We start from the raw sequence: 21,082 nt of genomic DNA, 5'->3' as shown, positions 1-21,082 counted from the left end.
AAATCAAAGCATGTAGCTACACATAAATTCACTGCACTACAGTTGATACTGGTGGCTTTATCAGGTTGCATCATACAGCATCCCCACATAATAACATTAACGTGTTCAAATTGATAGTCCAAAATATCAGCAGAAACAAGTGTGTTAATGCGTTTATATCCAGAGAAGCTAACAAACTGAAAATGTGCATTCTTACATTATTTTGTTTGTGATCATATGGAAATATTATTGTCTCAGTTCACCTTTGTGTCATCACAGGAATGTTAAATATCCATAGAATAGTAATTGTGCACTTTTGTTACAGTTTTGTAACACCTGCATCATGGCTGCATTATAGCAAAGCTTTCCTCACAAAGCTGTAGCATATTGTCGCTTCTAGTGGAACCAACATTACAACAGACTTAACAAAAGCTTAAATAATTCTAGCCTGAGGTTTGTTCCTGTACTAGAAAAGAAACACTGCTGGCTTCAGGCATCTGATGCTTCTGCACACATTTTTCTATATCTTTAAAACCTAATTCTGAAAATGTCTCTCCTTTTTTTTTTTTCTTCTTTTGTCTTGCATGTACATCCAGGTGAGAAACCTCATCAGTGCAGCATCTGCTGGCGCTCATTCTCCCTGAAGGATTACTTAATCAAACACATGGTGACACACACAGGAGTGCGGGCCTACCAGTGCAGCATCTGCAACAAGCGCTTCACCCAGAAGAGCTCCCTCAATGTCCACATGCGGCTGCACCGTGGAGAGAAGTCCTATGAGTGCTACATCTGCAAGAAGAAGTTCTCACACAAGACCCTGCTTGAGCGGCACATGGCTCTGCACAGCACGGGCAGTGCCATTATGGGGCTATCGGGGAGCGCCGTCAACCAGGGCCCTGTCTCCATTCCCATGCCGATGGCCGTCCCGGATCCCGGAGCAGGAGTGGTGGCCCTCGCCATGCCCGTGAGCGGAGGTGCTGGAGTAGGGGCCGGGGTTGGAACAGGAGTGGGTGTAGCTGCAGAAGCGAGTTGCCAAGAAGGGACCACCTATGTGTGCTCCGTCTGCCCTGCCAAGTTCGACCAAATGGAGCACTTCAATGACCACATGCGAATGCATGTCTCCGATGGATAAGTACTAGTAGATAAACTCCTTTCAAAAAGAATGACAAATAAATGGCACTAGATTTTCCTTTTCTTGTTTTGAGGTATGAAGAGTAATGAGTATAGACACTGGCACATTAAGTTTCCCAAAAAAAAAAAAAAGATTTTTTTTTTTTTTTTCTGTTAAATCTAAAAGAAAAAAAAGATGGTGGCCTTAAGGCTTAGTAGTTTGATATTGATCTACTGGATGGATCCTAACTACAGGCCTCTAAATGTATGCTTTCCTAAAATACTGATTTATGTGTTGAACACTACCGAAAGGCCTACGAAAGAAACACATACACACAAACACACTTTTAGTGTAGTTTTGTATGAATGAATATACATGTGCATATATGTGTGAGCGTTTGTGCATTTGTGTGTCTGTGTGTTTGCATGTGTGTGTGTTTGCGTGTGTGTGTGTGTGTGTGTGTGTGTGTGTGTGTGCGTGTGTGTGTGTGCGTGTGTGTGCGTGTGTGTGCGTGTGTGTGTGTGTGTGTGTGTGTGTGTGTGTGTGTGTGTACATTGCCATGAAAAATAAATCATGGCAGTTGTGAACCCATACTGACCAGTTTGGAAACTTTAGATGTCCAAGCTTACTGTGGTATAATTTACAACAATAACAAAAAAGTCATCTGGGGTCGGGCTATATATTCCCTCTAAAAATACTGACGGTCACAAGATTGCCTTCTTCTGTAAAATAAAAAAGGAGAGTAGTTAATTTGATGATGGGTTTAATTTATTCCTATTGTATTAAGGGATTATAATGCAGCTGTTGTCAAGGTACCAATTTCAATCATTTATCTGAAATGTGACTTCCTGTCCACTGGCGACCGGAACGAACATTTCTCATATGTTTTGTAATTGCTGTCCATGCATTTGATGCTTCAGTTTACTAAATTTGGGTGTGTTGATCAGACAGTATTAGAGCAAAAACATGTTTCTTTTTTTCTGAAGTTTGGAGTTTAACTAATTTGCATACACTGCCACTAATATTTTAAACGACTGTTAAGGCTTGTAGACCTCTTCCATTTGAAAACATAAGAAAAAAAGAAAGATTCTTTTGCTGACGGTTTGTTTTTAAAGCCTTTCACTTTCACAGTTAGGGCAGGCTGGCATATGTGACTAAACTCTCTCCTTCATAATTGCTGCTCTTCAACTTGCACCTGACTGTTATGGGATGTAGATTCAAGAAATAATTTGTCATATTGTTGTTATTTAGGAGTCTACATGGTTAGCTATCAAATTGATAATCAAGTAATAATACCTAGTCAGGGGGTATATACACTGGAACAGTGTTAAAGAAGGAGGGATTTAATTTGAATCAAATTTGAATTGGAAATAAATGCCATCCTCATCCTAGAGCCCCTGTCAAACATGTTCAATGCTGTTGCACAGCCATTTGGGCATGTGGGAGCTAAATGCATTGCTCTCCATGTGTTTGCCCTCCCTGGAGGCTCAAACGGCATGCAACCCATTGAAAGGAAAACAAGTAGCTCCATTGAAATCACACTGTTTCCTTATAAACCACACGTTCAGATGGACTTTCTACACAATAGTATACATTCCTGATTTTTCTAAAAACAATCTAGACACATTATGTACAGAATAGATTTTGGAAGCTAGTGTGAGCAAGTTGTCATCACATCACTTTAGGCTCATTTCTGATATTTGAATTGTTTTATAATTGCTCTCTACTCTAAATTCGACACACACACACTCTCTCACACACACGCACGCACACACACGCACGCACACACACACACACACACACACACACACACACACACACACACACACACACACACACACACACACACACACACACACACACACACACACACACACACACACACACACACACACAACTGCCTGCAACTGCAATCCTGAAGGATTTGCTCATGTATGTGAGCAACAACTTTGGTAGTTGTATCGTTAAAAGAATAACTGAGTACAGCAGTCTTAAAAAGACCCGCTGTGGATAAAAAAGTGCTATTTTGCACATTTTCTTAAAATGCCTGTGCTTAATATTTAGTCATTTTACTTAAACAAACTTTTATGATTTCTGTTTTTCAATTTCAAAGGAAAAAAAAGCATTTTTTTTTTATCTTGATAAGTGGACTGCATTATTTTCTTGCATATATGTTGCACTGCTTAAACCAATAAGTGCACTACTGTTAACAGAGATATTATAGTTTTAGAAAAGAGTTTTTTTTTTCTTAAATCTAACATTTGGTTGTAGAGTTCACATGTAATAGAATAGCTTTGTTTCAATTTATTCATTAAGTAAATCAGCGGTTCTTGGCTTTTGTTATTGCTTGCAGTAACCTACAGTATATTCTTGTGCCGTGTTAATGCAAGCATTTATCTTTATTTAAATATGTACCATTATGTGTGCTCATCTATGGTTTCAAACCTTTGAACTCATTCTTTTATGGAGTCAGTTCCCTATAAACGTCATTGGATTGCATTTTTTTAGAATCAAAGGAGAATATCCAAGCCAAACAACATAAACAGTGAAACAAGAACAGTAATAATACACACAGCTCCTTTGGCGGAGGTTCTAATAATAACTATTATTATATGATTAATAATAATACATTTATAATGTGTGTGTGTGTAACATAAATGATATGTGTGTCCTAGAACAACTTTGTGTGGGTTTAGAGGTGTGGGGAGGTGATGGAATGCAGCTTCTTTGATATCTGTGCGTCAGTTGTACACAGTTGTTTCCCTTCCTTAGTGTTTGTGCGTCAGTGAGTGTTTGTGTGTTTGGTATATAGCCTAATCAAGCTGTTGATAAGTGGAATATCTGAACTGTAGGGCTTCCTTTGCAATATGCAATGCAGGTACTATGAGAAGCAGCTCTCCAGACCTTTTGGGCTATTAAGGCACCTGTGGCGTTTGTTCTGAGATTTGACTCAAGCTGAGGTTGACGCTGTTGAACTCAGAGTACAATTTGAGGAGTTATGTCCGGCATTTGGATGCTTAAAGTTATTTTAACTGCTACTAAAGTACAGATCCTTGTTGAGTGAGCTGAAGGGAAGTCTGTAGGTCAGTTTCCCCTCGGCTAAAAAGAATCTATTGACCACATATGCGTAAACACACGTGAGGTTTGTCCGCAGTAAAAGTAGCACATTATTAAACATTTGATTGGGCCTGTGTCCTATGGTGTGCATATAAGCCTAAACTGTATGGTTCCTGTTTGTAGCTGTTGTTGCCAGGATGGCAATATTGCTGCATGCTAGTGCTATATTTGTCTCTACACAGCACGTGGAGGGTAATCTCATGCCTTAACAGACAATGCACTAAAAAGAATATGTAAGCAACTGCCGAGATCTCTTTTCCAACAGTACTGCCACACATACGGCACACAGCTCATTGTGTTGATGTTTGTTGTCTGTTCAGTACCGAGTTAAACACTGCCAATCTAACATCATCACTTCTTCGAAAGCAAAGGCAGAGACATTGATTGAATCGTTTCAGTGTAATGTTTGTATTCAGTGATCTAGCATTCCTTCATGGCACCTAAATTTTACATATTTGTGTAAACACATATATCAAATGCACTATTGACTGTAGCTAGATGAGTACAACCAGCTTTGTGGTATCATTGGTCTAAATAGTAGGTTAAGTAGCTCGATGTTGGTTTTATGAAATATTTGATTTCAGAACTACACTATCAGTCGTTTCTCTATCTTTTTTTTTTTTTTTTTTTGGAATAACAAAAGTAGCCAATCTCAACATTATCTGGATGAGGGCTAATAACTCGTCCCATTGTCAGTTGACTTCTTGTATCATAAGGTGTTTGATAGCAGACCAGGCTCAGAAGAGGGAAGGAACCTTCTCTCCAGTGTGTCATTTACGTGCTTTAGCATTACCCAGGCTTTTTCCCCTGTTGCATTAGCATCACATGCTCTTCACTGTTCATAGTTATATATTCCTTATACTGCTTCAGCTACTTGTGGTGGTGCTTAATTCTCTTTTCTCTCTCAGTGTTGCAGAAAATCGGTTGAAAACTTGTTGAAAAGTCGCAACATTATCCAGAAAATGAGTCCTTCTCTCAATAGTGCTTCTTCTAGTTGTTAGTTTAAGAAAAAAAAAAAAGTCTAGACTTTATGTTTGCAAAGTGTTCGCATATTTTCCAGAACAAAACATATTAAAACGTAGATAATAGCCTTGAGCCTGCAGCTGTTTGTATTGTGTTTCAAATATATTACTGTTCATGTTTTGTTTATCTTAGTGTAGAGACACAGGGTCTACAGTACATTGTTGTCCTTCTTGCAGTATGTTTAATTCATCGTTATACTTATTTATTTCAGGCTTCCTCCTGCTTTTTGTCATGGTGATCATAGTGCTGTTGTTTATACATACATAGCTTCACGCAGCTGGATAACAGTCAGTTTTTAAGTCATATTTCACATTGTACTATATATGCTTATATGCTTTGCATTGAGATGAAAACAAGGAATTGGAGAAATGGTAATGGTGAGGGTCATGTCGAGTACGGAACAGGTTCATTTTATTCTGATAAGCATGCCATGTGTCTGTCTCCCTGTTTGTCTTTCAGTCCATCTCCACACATTCAAAGTCAGATTTTTTTATTTAAAGCTTGAAGAAAGTCACAAAGAGTAGAATAAAACACCAGTCAGATAATACTTTACTGCATCTTTGGCCTTCTACAGTACACATAAGAGTGAAATATCTTACAAATATACTATATATATTATTGTATCACCGTCTTCACACCGATGAAGAATACATTCTCAGATAGTTTGATAAAGACAGAATTGCAGCCAGAGTATACAGAACCTTGTGGGATATAGGGAATATGCCTATCAAGTGCCTATCAGTACATACAGCAACTATACAGAATATTCATAGTTTTTCTCTCCTACATTGCACAGATACAGTTTATACACAATGGTCTATTATAAATAAACTATTTATACTATTACTGCTAAGACCTGCTGGTTGTGAGTGCATCCTAAGAGAACCCTTTAAAATACCTGAAATCATCTATTCATATACAGTTAAAGCTACATCTGTGAGTTTTATTTTTTATCTTACATCTATACAGCTCGGAGGATTCAAAGATATAAAATGCAATCACATTTCATCTCTGAAGGAAATATATTAATAGAGCTAGAACATTGAAATTGTAACCGGAAAAATATAAATAGGACATTTTAAAATTGTAAGATCTTTTTTTTAAGGCTGCTCTTTCCTTGCTTTCTTTTTTTAAACATGGCTTTTTTTTTTTTTTGCTGTTTGCAAACAAGCCATGTGCTGTACTGTATGTTGGTGCGGGGACAAGGGCAGTGGCGCTTTGTGAACAGCAGAGGGGGCCAAATTCGCCTGGACGAGTTGGAGTTAACCCTCCATAATGTGGCTATCTTTAATCTTATTGGTAATTAATTCCTTTCTCCTGATGGCCACATACATCACATTAACTAATTTCCAAAATGTATCCGATAAGCATAGCAGTGTTCTCTTCCATTTGCACTTACTGTCAAAGATTAATAAAGTCTTTGCAGACTTGCCGGAGCTGGCAGCCGCTTCAATGGTTCTTGGAGTACACCGAGTTCTCTCTGACCTTGATGATGGTCCCTGCCCATTTCCCCACAATGATCATTCAAGTTTTTATCTTATCTGATCACCTTTATGCTTAGGTACAGCTTTTAATAGTAAAGGACAAGCAATGAGCAACCTTAAAAAGAGAAACTGTCCATTGAATGTTAGACAAACAGATATTTATATCTACAGAGGCAGATTGAGATTAAGACATTTAAAGTTTTGTCAAAGGAAGAAACACACAAAGTATTCCACGCTCTCGAAGTGTTTGGTTTAACAACATGGAGTCCAAACTAAGAGATAATAGAGTACAATAAAAACCAATAATCAAGTTTCAGGACGAGTGGCTGCGAGATAAAAGGTTTTAGGATGGCTGATTATTCGGTCCCCTGTGGACTAATTACCACAGTTTTCTCTCTAACCTTCCCCAGCCTAGTTACTGTGCCAAAATTAGGGGTAAAAAAAAAAAAACACTTTTGAAACGATACCCCTATTGTTTAATTTGATAAGGAGAACAAAGGTAAAAGATAGAACATTAAAATCATTGTTTTAAGTAAGAGGTTTCTGTAGAAGCTATAAAATGAACATGATACCATGAAAAGGAAACATATGTCACACCAAGAGCAAGTGATTGCCTTTATTTTGAATCTTTTAATCCTCCATCTAACATAGTTTTCCAGTAAATGGGAGAAAACAGCTATGATTAAAAAAAAATGCACATTTTGAAGGCTTGGATTCATACACATTTAAGTGAAGATGAAGCATGAATATTATAGGCAATGAGATATAGCTAGTCCCTGTCATCCAACTGTCACACACAACAGCATCTGTTCAGATCTTACAGTCAAACATGCAGACTCTGTTTTGATTTTGAGCTTTAAACACACACACGCACAGAAGCAGCTGTTCAGATTTTCATGTACAACACAGCTAAGCTAAGCTACAACAACATTTAGATTATATTATTTCTTTCTCCCAACATGCAGTTAAAAAAAAAACCCTGATGTGGTTCAGCATTAAGCGTCATCATCAGGAGTCTATCAGTGCACATGAAGCATGCAGTCCTGTCCTCACAGCCTCTTCCTGCAGGTGGGCTGGCTTTGTTTTTGATGGAGCACAAATTATGTTTTGAGTGTCCCCTGATAACACACTTTCTTTATCATTTTTTAATCACAATTGTTAGGAGACTGAGGCTTTTGAAGACTAAACATCGAGGCCTCTTTGTGTTTCTGGAGTCTCTTTTTCAGCGTGGTCCTGCTAAATGAGAGGTTTAGTTACAAAGTGTGCAGCAGAGTAACAAAAAAGAAAAAAAAAAAAAAAAAGCATTCCTGTTTTAAGTCCAGAGCATTCCAACTCCTATTCTGGCACTCGTTTTCCACAGTGAACTAGCCTGACATTAAGCAGGATTTCCAGCGCTTCATCCTTTTACAGATCTGTTGGATGTTATGGTTATGTCGTAGCAAACAATGCCCATCACTTCAAAGTTGAATCAATATATATTTCCCTGAAGAAGACCATTTTCTAAAATCTCACATAGCTTTTTATTCAAATTTCAACATGCTCGTATGGCCTGGTTTTATAGACAACATGCACTATGCTAACACTGTAGGTCTCTTTTTTACAATGCAAAAAAATGTCCCGTTAAAAGATATCAATCGTATCGCTGTAATGTTCCTTAAGGGGCTGTTGGTGGTTCATTTGAAAACAGGGGGCCATGCTAATCATTAAAGGTTAAACAAAAATTAACTTTACTAGACAATGTTTGTGTTCACAAACCAAAGAAGGGTTAAGATCATTTAAGTTTTATCTTTTCTATGTGTGTGGGGTTCCTGCCATCGGGCTAGATTGCTACAGTTTTAATTTGTTGTGTTTTGTTTTCTTTCAATGTTTTTCTTCTCATTGCGGGGTGCTTGTGAAAATGCATCTGTGTGTTTTGTCTTTCGATCAGTTGTTCATAGATTTGTGTTTTTTTTTGTTCATTTGCCTATTGTAGACCAAAATAGAATTCTTCTTCTTCTTTTTTTTTTATAAGAAATGCAACAAAATGAAAAAATGTAAGTGGACACAGTAGCTGTGATGTAAACTATCGCATGTGACGACATGTTTAAGATTGTAAATGTTGCATCGTTTCTCTCACAAAACATCATACTCAGTAATCATCAGTTATGTCTTCTATACACACGTTTAGCAAATCAGTGTAAACCTGTTCACCTTCACACATTGCTTCTCAATCGTTTTATTCTTTTTTTTTTCTTCAGATACCGGCACCGTGTGATATATTAAGGCTGTCCCTGAAATACTAATCTGACGTTGTGACCTAGAGTACATTTAGCCATTTATACTTGAGATGGACCAAGATGTTAAGTTTGCACATATTTGTAGGTTGTTGTTGTAAGCCAAAAATGAAAAAAAAAGAGGAAAGAGCGTAAAGATACTTTCAGCAGCTTCAGTCAAATCCGGCTGAGCTTCTCAAAAGTCTTTCCCGTTCACTGAAAAGTCAAAGCATCAGAGCCAGCCATCAGCACACGATGAGAACAAATCCAAACCAAACTGTAACCTGGATTCAAACAGCACTAATCCACAGTGAGAACAAGATGATATATTTTTCTAATCACACATCATCTGTAAGCAGAATGTAAACCATTTGGCAAAAATTGGACAATATTTTATTACTGTACGGTCTAATTCAAGGCGAATCTGCTGTATTTTTTCATCCTTTGTGTTCAAATAGGAAATTGAATTACTGTAAATCAGGCAATTTTTTTTTTGTACCTGGAGTGAAGACACAATTTCTCAAACATTGACAGTACAAATCCGACATCACGTGTGTCCTAATCAAAGCAGCTTAGGTTTTGTTTTTCATCCGGCGTTCAGGCTTTTTGCTGCCATATCTTGTATGTAGATGCTTTTGTAAAACATGCACTTGAGTTGAACTTTGAGATGTGCTTATAAATATGTGTATATTTTGTTAGGCTTCTATTTTTGTTGGCCTACGATGGCTTGATATTTTATTATTTCCCTTATTAAAGAAACCTTCTACTTTCTCGTTCTAAACTTGGCAGAGGTGGAGCTGTTGTAGTAAAGGTAGTTAACATCCCAACTAAGCAACCCTGAAATATATGCTGCAGTAATGTATTTTCAGTTTGTTTTTTGATAATTTATGCTCCAAGTTGGTTTGTATTTTATTATTATTATTGTTATGACACAAGCTTGTTTGAAATGTATTGACTGCTGTTTTGAAATAGGGGATACATTTTTTTTAATGTATGTGCAAGGACGTTTTTATAATATGATTTGTCAAACACTGGACTGGAGTGAGTTTTTCAACATTTCCAAGTTGAGAGATGTATTTGACAGACATAGCTGCACAGACAACACCCGCGAGCACAGATATGAGCTGACACACACACACACACACACACACACACACACACACACACACACACACACACACACACACACACACACACACACAGACAAAATAAAAACACACACACATCCTCCCAGCTGTACAGCGGAGGGAGACTAAAAATGGCCAACATCCTCCCGCTTAAAACGAGGAGTATTTGAGATGTAAGAAGTTCAAACATTTCCTTTCTGCTGGATTAATGCATTGATTGGGTGCTGGGTGATGAGTTAGGAAATATTTATTAGGGGTTTCCCTCCAAATAGTTGCATGGCATCCAGTGGTGACAGATATTTTTGTTTCTTTTCTGAAAAAAAAAAAAAAAAAAAAAAAAAAAAAGTCAGAAGATTTGTAAAGGGATACCACTTGACAGCTCTCCAGTTCTAGAAATCAGCTGGTGTGTTGTTGCTATGGTCGAGCAGATTGAACAGTTCATTACACCAACCACCACTTCTCAAACCAGAAAAGAGATTTGCACTAGACTTATTTTGGTCGTCTTCTATCAAAAGCAATATAATTCACTCAACACATTTTTAAACCATAGTATGTGATGGTAGTGTCACATCATGACAATGCTGAGTAGCTGGTGATATTTGACTCGTTCTGATTTGTTTTTTTTTGTATTTAGAGGTACAGAATCAGTCACCTTTTTAAATGCACATGACATCCACACCTTGTTGTTTTTCTTTTTGTTTTGTTGTTTTTGAACCCAGCAGTACCCGGAGTATTAGTGTCCAGATTTGAGCGGCATTAAAACTGTTGTTTCCTCCTGTGATTGTTTTGGACAAATCAAGACGCTCTTACAGATCTGTTAAGTGAGAGACGTAGGAGGGAAGGAATCCATTTTTTTTTCCCCCCACTCAGTCAAATTGTCTTCATCACGACATATTTCAAGCTAAAACACAAATACCAAAAGATAAACCCAGCTGGCACACCTTTCCCTTAAAAAAACTAAAAAAACAACAAAAAAAACACACTCGTCTTCTCTGCATATTTTGGTCACTCTTTTTCGGGGATGTTACATTATTAAAAATGCTTTAAAGTGATAATAAAAATAAATTCAAAATGCACCTTTTTGTGGTTTTAAACACAGCGTCATTTGGCCACGTACGTAGAGAATCCACCAAAATGTATCATAACTTCATCCTTTTTCAACGAGGTCATTCACAACAGCAGTAAATACTGACCTGTCGATATTTTGTTCAGTGGATATGTGTAAAAAGATTTCCAATAATTCACAAACAGCAAACCTTCACCATTTTATCTGGATGTAGTAGCTTTTCCTGTTTTTCACCGCTTCGTGGTGTTGTTGAAAGATGTTGCGGTTTGTCTAAATATGTTGCGTGTTAGAGGAAGCATAAGTATGTGCCTTCTTGTAATCTCCTTGGTGAGCTTGTTATTATTGAGAAGCTGAAGCCAGCCAATTGTGTTTGCACTAAAACCAAATTGCTTTTGTGATGTAGACTATTTAAGCAAGCTTGTTGCGTCACTTTAACCGTACAGTATGCATGAGGGTGAAATTGGTAAGTCTAGGGCTAGAGCTCTCATCTGTTGACCTGTAAACCAGTGCAGCTTAGAGGATCTTGTGAATATATCTTGGCTTAGTTTCGCATTCAGTTTTTCAATTCCATCTCCTTATTCATCCAGTTTGTCACAATTTCAACAGTTAGAAAAAAAAAATAAGAAAAAAAAATCATGAAAAAAGCAAATAACACATACCATGAATACAATACAGCTTTTACTTTCACATGCCACAGTTTGATCGAGTCACACACCTGCAGTAGAGATATTTATGTCTCTGAATCCATGGGAATGCATGAGTATACGAGGTCGCCTCAAGACTTTTGGTCAAATGATTTTAGGTTGTTTTTTGAAAATCTGTATTTATTACATATTTTGTTGACATCTGAGAAAGGCCTACATGCTTTGAGTCTTACAAATGCACCTTACTCATGTCGGTCCATGTGGGGGAAAGAAAGAGAAAGAGGCTGGCAATGTAATATCTCTGATTTAGCACCTTACTACACAGCATGTTTTCACTTTATGCCAGTTTAGCTATTCTTCCATATGTATGATTTCAAAAATACAATCTCATCTTTTGTGAAATTGTTTCATGGGATGTGCCAAAGTTTGGAGGCGATCTCACAAGTGTTTATGCTTATCATTTTCTTTTCCTCCTCCTTCAGTTATAGCAATGGTATGTCAAAACTTTCCTATAACAGTGTGTGGAATCAATTTATCTCAGCAAACAGTATCATTACTTGCCATTTTACAATAAGCCCTGTATTTCACATATATTTACCAGTGATGTGTATTTGTTATTATAAAGAAAATAGCCGTAAAAGCTTCATTATGTTACATAATATTGTGACTTTTTTCGAAAAACTGTGAAGACTTATCTTGCATATACTTTATACAGAAGTATTAAGCCTTAATACAAAAGACTAAAAAAAGTGTGGAAGAATAAACTGATTGTTGCTAAGTAAGGATGATTTTTGTAAATGTTACCAGCACTTTTTTTGTAATTTTCACTCTCTGAGGTATTGTACAAGTTCAAGCTGTTTGTGAAGTTTGATTATGAAGGAATAAAAACTAGTACTTTCCTGTACTTCACAGAAAGTCTTGTTGCTGTTTTATTTTTCTCGGCTATCTTTCACGGGCGTTCTCATGAATAAACTGCCCCCCGAAACATACACAGAAAAGTCACTTTTGACTTACAAGGGTAAAGTTTGTGCAGTAAGACTTCCAGGCATGACCTTTCACATGACTGCCCTGCCAAAACCAACAAACGGACAAGCACAAAAACACACACAAACATGGAGGGATATTCTTGGAGTGAATACAATCAAACAAATGAGCTGTATAAGCTCAAATTAAGCCCATAAATAATATTAGTCCGCTCGTGTGTTGATTCCAAACTCAGTTGGATGTGATTCTGTAGATCCCAAACAACAGGCTGGATTGTATCCCAGAATGCACTGGGCAGAAGGCAGGAAACACCCGGGACAAGCTGCCAGTCCATTACAAATCTAACGAGGATTAATCAACAATCACAGTCATACTTCACTTTACACCTACTGTACAGGCAACCCAGAAGTGAAAGCCTCTTCACTCACTTGAGTGTTTGGACTGTGGGAGGGTAAACTCTGTAAACTCTTCCTGAAAAAATGGTTTCCAGGAACCAAAGGCTGATGCACAGAAACACACACAGCAGGTTAGAGCAGTCCGTCATGATTTTTATACTCTCATTAGCTAACACCTGTATGGACTGTCACCACAGGAATCAGTTTTTTCTCAGCCAAAGACTGTGCTGCAAGACGCACTAATAATGAAGTCTCACAACTAATAATGCTACGAGAAATACTCATAAAAGTAGAATGATTTATTATGATTTATAATTCAGTATCCAAGTCAAACAGATTTCTTAAAACAATCTGCTTCAACAGAAACATGAAACTGAAAATATCCTCCAATGTCCCCCACCTGTGAGGCAGAGAGAGTATATTTTCACATATTATATATAAATAAATAATAAATTTTATTGATTGAACACGTCAAAGACAAAAGTGACAGAAAGCGGGTGACGAAGAAGCTCTGTGCATAACTCTGGATTCAGACTGAATTTTAATCCTTGTTTCTATGATTTATCTAGCAGAATAAATTATGAGTATTTACAAATTCAGAAAGCGCTTGTCTGCTGAAAAAGGATGATTATTATTTTTTTTTTAAAGATTATTAATCTTCTGATTATTTATTTTATTCCAGGCTACAACATGTTTTTTTATTAGCTTTAAAACTTTTATAAATTAGGGCTAAAACGTCGCTGGTGACGTTAATGAAAAATACAGTGGCAGCCTAATTAACAAAATGATTTGTTTTTGTTTTTTTCAATTCACATTTTTCATGAAGTTGATGTTAATCACAGTCTCCGTACCTCACAAATTCAGGCCATAATGTCTGAGACTCACTAATCAACAAAGTTTGAGGTCGTTTCATTAAAAACACGTATATAAATGAATCTTTTAAAACCAGAGAGCATTAGTTAGTTCATAAGATTATCAACATGACTAATCTTCATCTATTTTGTAGTCGTGAGTTTATGTAGTCTATCATAATGTGTTATCTTATATAAGAGGTGAGTAGGCTACATTATCATGTAAAAATGCAAACAAATCCAGCAAACTTAATGAGTAATATGACACTGAAGTCTTATAACATCAACATTAACACATAACGTGTTGACACATCTTATATTACCACTCAGAACAGCATTTTACTGCACAACCACACCTGAAAATGTTTTATGACTGTAAATATCAAGGTTGTGACTTTATATTTTGTCACATCCTGTAACTGTAAAACCAGTTTCAGTCATTCATTATTCAGGCAGGAGTTTAACACTTACGTGCCGCTGCTGCCCCCTGCTGCCGATTCTTCAGTACTTCAGAAAAATAGTGGTTTAAGAAAAGTGTACATGATGTACCTTGAAACTTGTAGGGTCACCCTTTTAGAGGTTTCTGATGCGGACTTCATTAGAATTAACAATAAAAAATGTATTTTCTTACTGGACTTTAAAATGTCAGAATAACAAAAATGTGCCCGTCAGGTTTGCCATGAAGAGACGGGCTGGGTTTAATCCACATAAAATAAGGTAAATGCATCTTCACAATCACCCAGAAAGTGTCTTAACTTTCTTGGAAAGATCAAGAATGTTAAATCACTGTTCAAAGATAAGACTATAAAAGGAAATACTTATCTGGCCTTAGCCACACATTCCCCACTATCTTCTACAGCTTGTAATCATATTTGTTCAAACATGTTCTGAAGTCAAACCAGGTCAGGTTCATTCATGCACTGTGGAGGTAAATTTTGAACACCCAACAGTGAGTGTTGTGGAGATTTTCATGCACAGCTTTTCTCCTAGAGCTCACATTGAAACCACTGCATCATTTGAGTTCATCCATCTTGAAGCTTCGGTTCCTTAAAGTCACACCATTCAAAAAAATAAAACTAGCATTTTAGGACAGTACACATTTAAATATTTTAATATGAGAAACATGTACATGGTGTTTTAAGTGTGCGAGATTTGTCTTGAGTTCCTTAATATCTCTCTGCTGCTTCTCATCATGGGACAACTAAAGTCCATAACTCATAAAGTCTTATATTAGTACCCTTGAATCTCCAAAGTCCTCAGTAGGGTTAGCAACTTCTATCATTGCAAATTTAACAAGCAAAAAAAATAAAATAAAATGATCTGCTACTACCAGCAGCCTGGAGTCATTTCAAGGGCACTAAGACTCAAGTGTCCTACTCTACAATCCTAGTAGTGAGCATGTAAAAGAGGAAGGCTCAGAAGAGATAAGCGAGTAAATATAGCAGTCAGGTGTAATCCACTTCGTGCATTTCACTATCCAGTGAGTGCTAATGTCATGCTATGCCAACGGAGGAGACAGTGGACGGCAAATTGTTGAGTTTGTTCCCCAGAATAGATTTATTCAAGTTGGGACCATACAAACCGAGTGAATAACAGGAGGAGGTATCAGATTTCTTTAACAGGAATGACATTGGTAAAGAGGGTGTGGAACGTTTAAAATCAGAAAGATGCACAACGTACAGCCATCGCCCACAGCTAGTGGTGACTCACTATAGTTTGTTCCCATAAATAAGGCAGAATGCAGAGTCCATAGAAATGGAAGGTTATTACATTTAGCCAAATTGGACAGTGATGTGACAAAATGACAATTTACAGGACTTTCTTCAGCTCGTCGTACAGCACCAGCACGAAGGCGCCGCCCATGCCTCTGAGCACGTTGGACCAGGCTCCCTTGAAGAAAGCCTTGCCACCTTCGTCGCGTGCAATCTTGCGCCAGCAGTCGATGGTCCCGGTGTACATGATATCAGCTGAAGGAGGCAAAGAAGAGTGCAGGGGTAAGATTATGTTCAAGCATCGTGCTCGCTCCTAAAAATCACATTTAAACCAAACGGTACGGGATAAATTCTGTCAGACACATTAGAGAAAGGCTACGTCTACACAAACTGACCTCCTTTACGCCCAGACTGCATCATCATACGTCTACGGACAGTGTCGAAGGGGTATGAGGTCAGACCAGCAACAGCGGTCACACTCTGAGCGATCATCCAGCTCACCAAAATGCTGGCGTTCTTGGAGTCGGGAAGCATACCTGTAACACAAGAGAAGTCACATATTACACATCTGGAAGAATCAAAAAAAAAAGGAAAAAAAAAGGGTCTCTTTAATGGTTCCAGTGGGCGAGAGTAAAACCCAACATACCCTTAGCTGTGTCGTAGATGCCAAAGTATGCAGCCCTGTAGATGATGATACCCTGCACGGACACGTTGAAGCCCTGGTACAGGCCCTTCAGACCATCAGACTTGAAGATCTTCACCAGGCAGTCTCCCAGACCGTTGAACTCTCTACCAGCGCCAGCCTTACCGACATCTGCGGCCAGACGGGTACGGGCGAAGTCGAGGGGGTACACGAAACAGAGGGAGGTCGCTCCGGCGGCGCCACCGGAGGCCAAGTTACCAGCGAAGTACCTCCAGAACTGGGCGCGCTTGTCGACGCCGTCAAGGAAGATCCTCTTGTACTTGTCCTTGAACGCAAAGTTGAGGGCCTGGGTGGGGAAATATCTGATGACATTGGCAAGGTTACCTCTCCAGAAGGAAAGGAATCCCTGCTCCTTGGGGATACGGACGACACAGTCCATGATACCCTTGTACTGCATGTCTGCGGTGATCTGCTTGCTGGCATGCTGGACCTGAAATATCAACAAAGAGAGAGAGAAACAAACATTTAGAATCAAAACAGGAAAAGCCAATTAAAGTTACAAGCACTTGCCTCCTTGTTTTGACCTTGATGCATGTTTTAACTTGGCAGGTTTATAAAGTCACTGTGCAGGTGAAATAATAAAACAGAGCGATCAGTGTTTACTAGCAAATCTGCAAATGCTGAATTGATCTGAAGCTTGTTACCTAATTAAATAATTCGTAAAAAAAATGATTAAAATATGATTTAAAAAAAACTGGAATAAATAAATGTATGAAGGGACAATGTGGTAAATCAGGTTTCACAGTAAAAGGATGCTTAACTTGTTGGCCCAGTTGTGAATGAAAGTCGCCGGGCCTCCACATCACTATCAAGACTTCATTATCAATCAAATGTGGATATATTCAAGGTGCAGTTTTTGTTTTTAAAGCTCAGAATTTAAGTTAGTGGTCGGCACATTTAGAAGTGTTGACTGTATTTCGTACATAATGTTCTAATGTCTCCACAAAGCGTTTGTCCTTTGTTAGCTGCGGCTGCTAAAGGTTACCGAGCTGAGAGAGCTAACGTTAGCAAAGCAAGAGACTCGTGTAGGTCATTTCCTATCCCATGATGACCTCAAGTCCTGTAAACCCCGCACCACGGTTAAAACTCTCACTGATTCAGTTCAGAGAAAAGGTGGGAAAACCTCCCTCAAGAGGACTGTGAATACGAGGTGACAACCGGCTCAGATTATCCGCGTAACTTTGACTGTAAGATGTGACAGTAAGGCTAACCCGGCTACCCTCCCCTGAAGGCTTCCTGCTGCCGCTGCTGCGTCTTTACCTGAAGGAGCAGCTTCACTCTCTCAATCGGGGCGACGGCTGTTTTGGAGATGGCAGCCGAGATGCCACCGGCCAAGAAATCCTTGGCGAAAGATACAGCTGTCTCATTCATGGTGCGGATGTGTTCTTGGCGTCCAGATAATCAGATATAACCCTCTTTTTTTTGCCCTCTGCGACTGCTGGCCTGCACCGACGAAATGGCCGATTGTGCAGCGGCGTTAGGGATTTATATAACACAGTGTATCGCGATAGAAAACGGGGGGTTGCGCTTGCGACGGGGTGATGACGTATCCCCTGCGTCATTTTTTTTTTTTTTTTTGCTGTACCGTGTGTGGGCGAGTAAATCCTGATATTACAAAATCCCACGTGCAGGACACTAAATTTAGATAGAAAAAAAAGCAGCGTCCAACTTGCTCTTATTTGGCTCGGTGCCCCCCCGGAGTAAAACACCCCAAATAGACCAATGAGCAGGGAGGCCTTGCAGTGTGACACCTTTGTGGTTCAAGTCATTCATGAGGAAAGTCAAAGGGTCGTATGACCACGGCCTGTCAAGGACTTCAGAGTCCCAACTCCACAGAGTCTTAACTTCCATTTAAAGAGTCTCAGCCAACGTATCTGTCCACATTAATAGAGATTAGTGATTTCAGTAGGTTGCTTTGAATGCCTGTTTTTTTTTTTCTTTCCCCCTGTTGTAAAACTAATAAACCTGTTTGAAAGAAGTCTGTAACTTTTATCCCCAGTAGGCTAAAACTGTTCTTCCAGCCTGTTCGGCATTTTTTTTTTTTTTTTTATAGCAACACTTAAAGTTGCTTCCTGCAATAAATGAATGTAATGTGTTTGAGCAAAGTACAGAAGTCACGTGTGACACCTGCTCAGCATGCCACACAGGTGGATGAGCTCTCCTGCTTGCACTGCTACAGCTGGTGTTTTCTGGCAGGAGCTTATCTGAGGTTCGCCCCTTGAATGATGTCAATACGTAAGTGCTGCATAGGTGACGAAATTATTCAATACAAGCTTCATTTATTGAGGGTGGACTTGATCATTTTAACATTTCCCACTAGAGGGCGACACGAGACTGAATTACTGTCTGAGGAACATTACTCACAGACCTGCTGCAGTAGGCTATATGAAAACAACAACTGTGAATAAACTTACAATAATATATTTAAACATCAATTATGAATAAACTTACAATAATATCTTTAAATCTAAAACAATAGTTGGTCCTTAAAATGTACTTTTAGAAAGTTTTAGATGTGCATATCTATCTATCTATCTATCTATCTATCTATCTATCTATCTATCTATCTATCTATCTATCTATCTATCTATCTATCTATCTATCTGTGGTCACAGCAAGGGCCACATTCATTTAATTCTCACTGCCAGAGGGCCAAATTGTAGTTTAGAAAAAACAATTACAGTCGATTAAGTCTCAAATTTAACTCAACATATACCAGTGATCTAATATTATTCTGGACATATTTCTGCTTTTCATGATTTCATGGCAGGCGTAGTCATGTTTTCTTTAATTGATGTGTAAAAATTGACCTGAGGGCCACATTGAGGGTTGATGTGGGCCACATGTGGCCCCCGGGCCGCCAGTTGCCCTTCCCTGATCTATCTATCTATCTATCTATATATATATCTATCTATATAGATATATATATATCCATCTATCTATCTATCTATCTATCTATCCACCCATCTTTATTTCTTTCTAGAAGTACAATTCATATAATTGCACGTCACTATCTGTAAATCTTCATGTAAGCTACTAACCACATATTTTCCTCGGAGTCCCTGAGCTCTCTTAGGTTTCTCTGGATCGTTGGTGACAATGGCCTCGCTGCTATGGACCACCACTGTTTGTCCATATCCCATTTTTCAAACCCAGCACAGTTTCGGCAGATGGCTGTTCATCGTGAGTCTGGTTTTGCCCAAGATTTCTGCCTGTTAAAAAGGAGTTTTTCTTGCCACTGTGACTTTGATTGACGTTGACGTTGGGTCTTTGAGTAAGTTCTTTTACCTGTATTTTTAATATTTGGTATGAATTGGCTCTATACAAATGAAGACTGATTGATTGACTGACAATCACACAGGATAATTGGGAACATTGTTGTCTTTTATTGGCACTGATAACCTCAATATTTGTGACAGTATATTTGTGACTGTGTGTTTCGGTAGATCATAGTCTCCTGCAGCACTCTATGAATCTCTTTATGCTTTATTTTAAGCTTCATTGAACAGCAGAACCGGGAGCTCATTAAGAAGGTGCAGCTGTTGAATCATCTGCAGGGCCTTTTGAAAGCCTTTTATGTTAAACTGTTTTCTGAGTGGCCACAAAGAGATCAGATAAGACTGCTCTGATAAAACACTAGCTGGTCATCTCACAGTATGAAGCCAATACTTTTACTTTGAGAGTACTTGGCTTGTGTGCAACATAGAAGTGGTTAGTGTGCGCGACCCCTGTACAGAGGGTGGGTACCTCAGAGCAGGCCGCCTGGGTTCGATTCCAACCTTTGGCTCCATGCCTGCATGTCACACACACAGACACACACACACACACACACACACACACACACACACACACACACACACACACACATTATTTCTGACTTTATCCACAGTCCTATCTCTAAATAAAGGCTTACAAAGCCCCCAAAATAAAAAAAGAATAATCTTTCTAAGTCTTGTGTGTTATACACAGGATGCCCAAAGGGAGGCGCTGCTGTGATGCCATAAAGTCTCAAACCTCCCCTGAGAAATCCTGCCTTACAACACCTTGTACATACCTGAAGATAACAGAAGATAAGAGTGAATGAAAGCTGAGCCAGTTAAAAAAAAAAAAAAAAAAACACTGGGAAATAAGTTGTAAAAGATAATTCATTCACTTGTTTTGCAGTATTTGTCTGTTTGAATATAGAAGCAACTTGAGTATAGGAACAGTTTGTTTAGTTCCTGCATGGTGCTGCCATGGTGACTGATGATAATAACCGAGCATTATCAAACACTTTGCTTTGCTGTTGTTTGGTTGGATTTGTATTTTAATGACAGTCACCGTCCACTTGTGCTTCTTACTGCCACTTGAGCATGCAGTTGAACAGGATGTGTAAATTAATCCACTAATCCCTTCTGTTTTTTAATCACAGTGACGACAGCAGTGTGTGCACTTTGCATTATAAACTTTGCTTTTGTTCTCTTTTAGCAAGATGCAGCAGCAGGTTGTTGTTTTTTAAAATACTGGTGCATCGTTTTTGCAGAAATATCAAGGTAAGGTATCAAGTGTTGATTGAAAAAAGTAGACACATTTTACAATACATTTAATTAGTCTGTGTTTCCAGTAGAGTAGGCTCTGTAACTACTTGTTGCCTT

The 21,082-nt window shown here is 38.5% G+C and overlaps 2 protein-coding genes across 4 annotated transcripts in view; one reads left to right on the top strand and one right to left on the bottom strand.

The window, feature by feature from the left end:
* zbtb20 (zinc finger and BTB domain containing 20) overlaps positions 1 to 12,718 on the top strand; it is a 33,643-nt gene extending 20,925 nt beyond the window's left edge. For all 3 annotated transcript variants that reach the window (XM_029277230.2, XM_020633386.3, XM_020633387.3), the window contains one exon: positions 576 to 12,718. In XM_029277230.2, the coding sequence (XP_029133063.1) occupies positions 576 to 1,111 (536 nt within the window). In that variant the 3' untranslated portion in view covers positions 1,112 to 12,718. The remainder of the gene's footprint in view (positions 1 to 575) is intronic.
* A 2,410-nt stretch (positions 12,719 to 15,128) lies between these two features.
* si:dkey-251i10.1 (uncharacterized protein LOC100038774 homolog) lies at positions 15,129 to 17,914 on the bottom strand. The gene is made up of 4 exons (XM_020633355.3): positions 17,709 to 17,914; positions 16,392 to 16,878; positions 16,141 to 16,281; positions 15,129 to 16,000 (listed from the first exon to the last, which is right to left on the bottom strand). The coding sequence occupies exons 1-4, from the start codon at positions 17,817 to 17,819 to the stop codon at positions 15,843 to 15,845; spliced, it is 897 nt and encodes a 298-aa protein (XP_020489011.1). The 5' UTR covers positions 17,820 to 17,914; the 3' UTR covers positions 15,129 to 15,842.
* Between the last annotated feature and the right edge of the window lie 3,168 nt (positions 17,915 to 21,082).

The sequence above is a fragment of the Labrus bergylta genome, chromosome 14, assembly GCF_963930695.1.
Source record: "Labrus bergylta chromosome 14, fLabBer1.1, whole genome shotgun sequence".
Lineage (NCBI taxonomy): Eukaryota > Metazoa > Chordata > Actinopteri > Labriformes > Labridae > Labrus > Labrus bergylta.
This window is presented reverse-complemented; position numbering and strand designations above follow the sequence as displayed.

What these genes read in the sequence shown, in the direction of transcription:
- si:dkey-251i10.1 (XM_020633355.3), bottom strand. Translation starts at nt 17,819, where the DNA reads ATGAATGAGACAGCTGTATCTTTCGCCAAGGATTTCTTGGCCGGTGGC. An exon ending in GAGTGAAGCTGCTCCTTCAG is followed by an intron (nt 16,879 to 17,708) that starts GTAAAGACGCAG and finishes TTGATATTTCAG; the next exon opens with GTCCAGCATGCCAGCAAGCA. An exon ending in CATCTACGACACAGCTAAGG is followed by an intron (nt 16,282 to 16,391) that starts GTATGTTGGGTT and finishes CTTGTGTTACAG; the next exon opens with GTATGCTTCCCGACTCCAAG.